Raw genomic sequence first — 6,074 nt, 5'->3', positions numbered from 1 at the left:
TGTAATTTTACTATGTTAAAGTTAAAGCCTTTCTTTTTTGTTTAAACAGAATAAGGGGAAATGATGTGGGAATGATTTCTTATTAATAAAGAAACTGCCTAGGCCCATTTCATAGGCCAACCCTTAGGTAGGCGGAGAAAACAGAACAGGATGCTGGGAGAAAGAAGCTGAGTCAGTCAGTCGCCATGATTCTCCCACTCCAGACAGACGCAGGTTAAGATCATTCCTGGTAAGCCAGCTCGTGGGCTACACAGATTAATAGAAATGGGTTAGATCAATATGTAAGAGCTAGCCAATAAGAAACTGAAACTAATAGGTCAGGCGGTGTTTAAAAGAATACAGTTTCTGTGTAATTATTTCGGGTAAAGCTAGCCGTGTGGGCAGCCAGGTGCTGGGGATGCAGCCCGCTGCTCTTATTACAACACCCATCCAATCAGTAACTCTTGAGTCTGCCTCCTCCCAGCCCTTGGCCATGAATCCTGAGTGTGCCTCGGTTGGTCTTGTCTAAACAGTCCTGCATAGGTCTGCCCCTGCTGCACACATCCTAAAGGAAAACCTATTTCAGTAGCATGGCACACTACAGAGAGGTGGGAGTTTCTCTGTTGATTAGGAAGTGACCAGGCCAAGCATCCAGAGAACCAGACAAATCATTAACCCAGGAGAAGATCCACCTCCAAAACTCATCAGAGTACAGTGTCTACTTAGATCCGATGGCTTTTGATAACTCCCTGAAGCAGAGAGATTGTAAGATGAGCCATCATAAGTCTAGAGCTGTCTGCAAACAGAGTCTGTCCCAAGTCACTCTCTGTGAGTGGCTTTCTACACTCATACCGTGTAGCAAGTTGATTCCTGTTGTAGCACACGCCAGGACTTCTTTTGGTTTAACGCCAAACAACCTGTGATACTGTCGGCACACCCTTATCCAACACCGGCCAAGGGACCCGTGGGACATTTCTGTCCTGCCTTGAGCAGGGTGGTGATACTTCAGTCACACAATTCTTTGTGTGGACATGGGTTCACTTCTTTGATTGTGGCCTGGCAGGGCCAAAGGTGAGAGAGCAGTAGTGATAAAGCCATCTCCTTCCTCTCAAGGTATTTAGGTACACTTCCTGTGTTCAAGAGTCCTCAGGAGTGGATCCCCATCCCTAAGGTGGCCCCCCAAGGGGTTGGGGCATACAGGTATGATGGTGTGGAGAACTTAGATTTATCTCAGTCCTGAGACTGCCTAGTGGTTTCAAAAGCCCATGATGGAGTTCAGAGTAGAGAACACAACCTGGAAAGCAACAGACTCTGAAGTCAGGAGGGCAGTGGGTAAGGGCTCAGAAAGACCACATAGCTATTCTTTAGCTTGATAAACTTCTTCCTGCTGCTGATGACTGGGGAGGGACCATGAGCTGATGGAGGAAGGTCATTGGTTGATTAAATAAAGAAGCTGCTTGCCCTGATAGGTTAGAACATAGATGGGAGGAGTAAACAGAACAGAACTCTGGGAGGAAGAGGAAGTAAGCTCAGAAACTCGACAGCTCTCTCTCGGGGGCAGACGCCTCACTCTTGCGGGCAGAGGCGAGAGCTCTGCTCTCTGAGGCACACGCGATGAAGCTCCGACCCAGGATGGACGTAGGCTAGAATCTTCCTGGTAAGCGCACCTTGGGGTGCTACACACATGATTGGAAATGGGTTAGTCCAGGAGCGAGAGTTAGCCGAGAAAAGGGCTAAAGCTAAAGAGCCAAGCAGTGTTTAAAAGAATACAGTGTCCGTGTAATTATTTCGGGGCATAAGCTAGCCGGAGGCGGCCGGGGTGCGGCTGGGGTTCTGAGGACGCAGCCCCGCTGCTCCTATTACTACAATGAGCTGAGCTTCCTCGGGAAGTCTAAGTGTGTTAATGGGGATTACCTCCTGCCACTGACAGACAATAATAAACCTTCCTTCCTTCGCACTGAGTTCATGGTTACCCCTTTCTGTGTGCTCCCACTTCCTGCTCTGAGAGACACCTGGCTTTTCCCCACAGGCTCTCTCTCTCTCTCTCTCTCTCTCTCTCTCTCTCTCTCTCTGTCTGTCTCTGTGTGTGTGTGTGTGTGTGTGTGTGTGTGTGTGTGTGTGTGTGTTGTGGAGTGCAGTTTGTATGGGGGTGCTCAATGTGGGTCCCCTTCTGTATGAGACCTTTCAGTCCTGGTTGTGTGCAGCTCTAGGGGCCTCCTGGCTATTCACACGGCCTCCAGCCCCACCCTCTTTCCAGCTCCCAGCTCCCAGCTCCGAGTCCCGCATCCTCAGAGGCTAACATTACTGCCCCTGATGTTTTTGTGTTATTCTTCCACACGCCCTTCCCTCGGAAGAGCACTCTTTTTCTGTCTTCCTTCTAGATGTCCAGCTACAATCAGTCTGGGCTTGCAAAGTCGGTACCCGGAGCTGTCTGCTGGCGCATGAGCTCCCACTGGCCCTCACTATCAAGGGTGGCACCCACCCACTCCTGGCCTCCTATACTATCTTGGTTCAGGCAACACCAGGCATTCCTTTGGTACACCAAAATGAAGTGGTTTCACATCTAATGACTCTGTCTAACCTGTCCTCTGCCAGGGTGGCCACCCGGTCACCCTCTGCCAGGGTGACCACTCTGTCCCCTATCCACTGAAACTTTAGGGCCTTCACTGCATTGGCTTCTCTCCTCTGTTTCCAGAATGACCTTTCCGACTCCTCACTCCGCTGTCTGCTACCAGCATGGACCTTATCCTGCGAATCTGGCTTCCACTCTTGCCTCTCCAGACTCACCCCAGCAGCACAGAGCTGGCCTCCTTCCGCACACCATTTTCCCACTGAGGGAAGCTTTACTTCCTTAGCTAACTTAGCTCTTCTCCCTGCTCGCCCTTTTACCTGCACTTGCTCCATGTCTCATATAGACTGTCCCGGGCCCACACTGTCAAGTTCCTTCTTCATCTCCAGGAGGCTTAGAGCTGATATTCAACAGCCTTCCGTCCAGCTCCACGGGCTTCCGTCTGCTCTCCTGATTTCCCCATACCCCACTCCTCACCCCTTCCTTCCATGAGCTGGGAACGCCCAGGCTTAGGTTTCCTGACAGACAGTACAGAGAAGCTGGACGGACCTGAAGCTGCGGTTTACAGTGGCCACAGATGTACGCAGTGAGCCACTGCCCTGCATGGTGCTGGGAACCCTCTTCTTCCATATGGAAAAAATATTGAGAGCTACCGCTTTGCAGGGGGGTGATGACCAAGGCTCGGCCTGGAACTTTCTCCAGTTAGCCATACCACATTGCACAGCAATGGGGTAACTGCAGAGCCAAGGCTATAAGGAGGTGAGAGAGACACACTCAGCAATGGCCTGGGGTCTTTCTGGAATGCAGTTTAGGGTCTGGGGTTCTCACAAGCAACCCATTCACAATCAATAGAAAAGTCACCTCCGTCAGCCATGGGCATGTGATGGAGGCCTGGAGGGAGACCCTCCCTCTGAGGAAGGAGGGAAACAGACTAGTGTCCTTTGCCAGCGAGACAGGGATAATAAATCCTGAGACATATTGAGCTTGATAAAAGATAAAAAAAAAAAAAAAGGAGGACGGTGGAGAGAGGTGAGTTAGAGGGGGAAAGGCAGAAGAAGTCACTCTGGAGAAGACAGAGGCTAACAGGTGACCCATCACTTACAGGTTCGACATGGCTGGCCTTTTTCTGTCTTTCCTTCACCCACCAGGAAGCTCTTCCTTGCCCTCTGAAGGCTGGCCTACTGCAGAGGTCAGAGAAACCCTAGAGGTTCCCAGAAGGTGGGGGTTCCCCTGGAGAGACAGAGTACAGCCTGTCGCTTGGGGCAGGGAAAGGCTCGGAGAGGTGGGTTACCCTGCCGTCACCCCCCAGGGGCGCAGGCACGGACTGGGGTTCCCTCGCTCTGGTTGCTGCGTCAGACTCTGGAACCTCACTTCTCCCACTAGAGTGCCTCCAGGTGGCCTTAGCAACAGGGACTCTACGCCTACGCCTGCGCAGTGCATGCTCGCGTTTCCCGTTACCGTGGCAACTGCAAGGCAGGGCGTGGTTAGGAACGGGGGCGGGGCAGGTTCTACAGCTGCTCGAATCGGGAGCTACGGGAGCTAAGGCAGGCTTCGAGGTCCTTCTGGCCAGGGTCTTGGGCACTGACCTTCCTGACAGCAGACCTTAGTCTTCCCACCTTCAGAGTGGGCGCAGAAATCACTCCTCCGTCCAGCACTCCGGCAAGTGCAAAGAGGCCTGCTCTCCTGAAAGGGGCGTTGTTAGCGACCCACAGGGAGGCTTTCTTTCCTGCTTCCTCTCTTTGGCCTTGGTTGAAGCTGAGGTTTACTGGCAAACTTTACAAAGAGTCTACAGTTCCCCGAGCCAAAAACAAAACCCATATACACACACAAGGAAAGGAGACATTTCTAAGATGAAATCATTTGATTAAAAAAAAACAAATCTTGCTGTGCTGTGGGAGAACCAACAACACCAGGAGTCAAGCTGGCTCTCAGGAACAAGTGTCTTAGATGCCAAATACAATGTGCAAAACTCCTGAGCGAAACCGGGACCCAAGCTAATAGTCAAATAGCAAGGCCCCCAGGACCTAACTCAGCATGCTCACAAAATGCAAATTGAGATCTCAGGACCTCACAGCTTAACCACTGAGGATGCATAAACTTCTCTGATTTACCCGCATTCCCAGGCAGAGGTAGAGGAAATAGCCCAGTCAGGACTCAGCTGGCAGAAGGCAGTGCCAGATATATACAGCCAATAGGAGTCACGCGTAAACTCTTCTAGGAAGCAAACTTGATGACGGCGTTCAGACAACCCAAGAAGGTACACGCTGTGTTAAATAACCCTTCACAACCTGTATGCAGAGACTGTGATGCTCCCGCGAGTTTGGTGCTAGGGTCTCAAACATGGGGCTACTCAGATGACAACTTGTGACGTTGGCCATTGCCTCACAGTTATGCATGGTGGAAACCGGCTGGTTGGGCTTCAACTGCATTCACTTTCCAACGTGTAAAGATGGGAACAGCCACAGCTTGTCTCGTGAGATCCTTGAGAAGACAGATGGCTACATGACAGGTCCTCAATGGCCCTGCTGAGGGACAAACAGCGGAAGATCTCTGTCTCTGCGTAGGCACCCACATTGCCCTTGCTTAAAATTTTCAAGTTTCTGTGAGACCAAAACAGTGGGTCCCCAGCCACTTAGCCATCAGGGAAACCTGACACTCCTAGCTGCGTGGACAAAATAGAATGTCCACCTCCTCCTCAGACTTTAATAATTTAAGCTGCCTCAGTATCTGGCTGCCAGCTCGTTGGTAAGGGGGGTGTTCCTTCTTGCTGTGTTTGGGGCAAATAGACATTGATGTTGCCATTTGCAAAGTCCAATGGGGCAGCAGAGTGCTTTGATGGAGTGAATTGCCTTAGTTGGGGAAGAAGTGGCCATTGGGAGCCTACAGGCTCTCCCTACAGAAGGACACTTCCTTGAAAGTGACTAGGCCCTGAGGTGGCCATGGACGGCCACCTGAGCTATGTCCACATCCAATACCTAAAGGCGACCTCTGAACACACATCAACAGTTTAGAGGTCAGAGGGGACAGTGCAGAGCCCAGGCATTCCTGGAAGTCTAGGAGTGGCTGTGTCCCTGGGCGCTTGGTCTGCTTAGCAAGCCCTGGGAGCCGCTTGTCCTCTTATGTTGGGTCTTTGTCCCTTACTTCCTTGGTGCAGGGTTTTCCTGCCTTGATATGTCTGTCACATTTCTGGGAAATGGGCAGATGTTAGGGAGGGAGGCAAGGAGGATACTAAGTCCTTGAGGAGGGGTTTCTGGAGTACCCATAGGGTTCCACTGGACTGGATAGTAGAGGTATGTCTGCCCTGGTAGCAGGTAAAGGCCCTGCTGGCCATTGCAGCTAGAGAGAGTCTAGGCTCCTAGGCAGTTGTGTAGGCCACACTGGCGGGGGGAGGGGGCACATAAAAACCTCTCTTTCCTGTGTGTAGGCTCAATTGGCCCCTGTCAAGCCTCTGCAACATGAGCAATTTTGTGGGTGCTTAAACTCACATGCCAGTCTCCCTCAAGTCTTCCTGTCTGCCATTCGTTGG

At 51.4% G+C, this 6,074-nt stretch overlaps 1 protein-coding gene across 1 annotated transcript in view; it reads right to left on the bottom strand.

Annotated features, from left to right (window-relative positions):
• The window catches only part of Iqca1 (IQ motif containing with AAA domain 1), a 126,948-nt gene extending 123,035 nt beyond the window's left edge, over positions 1-3,913 (bottom strand). Inside the window, exon 1 of the mRNA XM_026786043.1 lies at positions 3,651-3,913. Coding sequence (XP_026641844.1) covers positions 3,651-3,661 — 11 coding nt within the window. The 5' untranslated portion in view covers positions 3,662-3,913. The remainder of the gene's footprint in view (positions 1-3,650) is intronic.
• Positions 3,914-6,074: the final 2,161 nt, after the last annotated feature.

This window comes from Microtus ochrogaster, linkage group LG4, assembly GCF_000317375.1.
Source record: "Microtus ochrogaster isolate Prairie Vole_2 linkage group LG4, MicOch1.0, whole genome shotgun sequence".
NCBI classification, from domain to species: domain Eukaryota; kingdom Metazoa; phylum Chordata; class Mammalia; order Rodentia; family Cricetidae; genus Microtus; species Microtus ochrogaster.
Note: the sequence above shows the minus strand (reverse complement) of the source record. Positions and strands in the feature narration are given on the sequence as shown.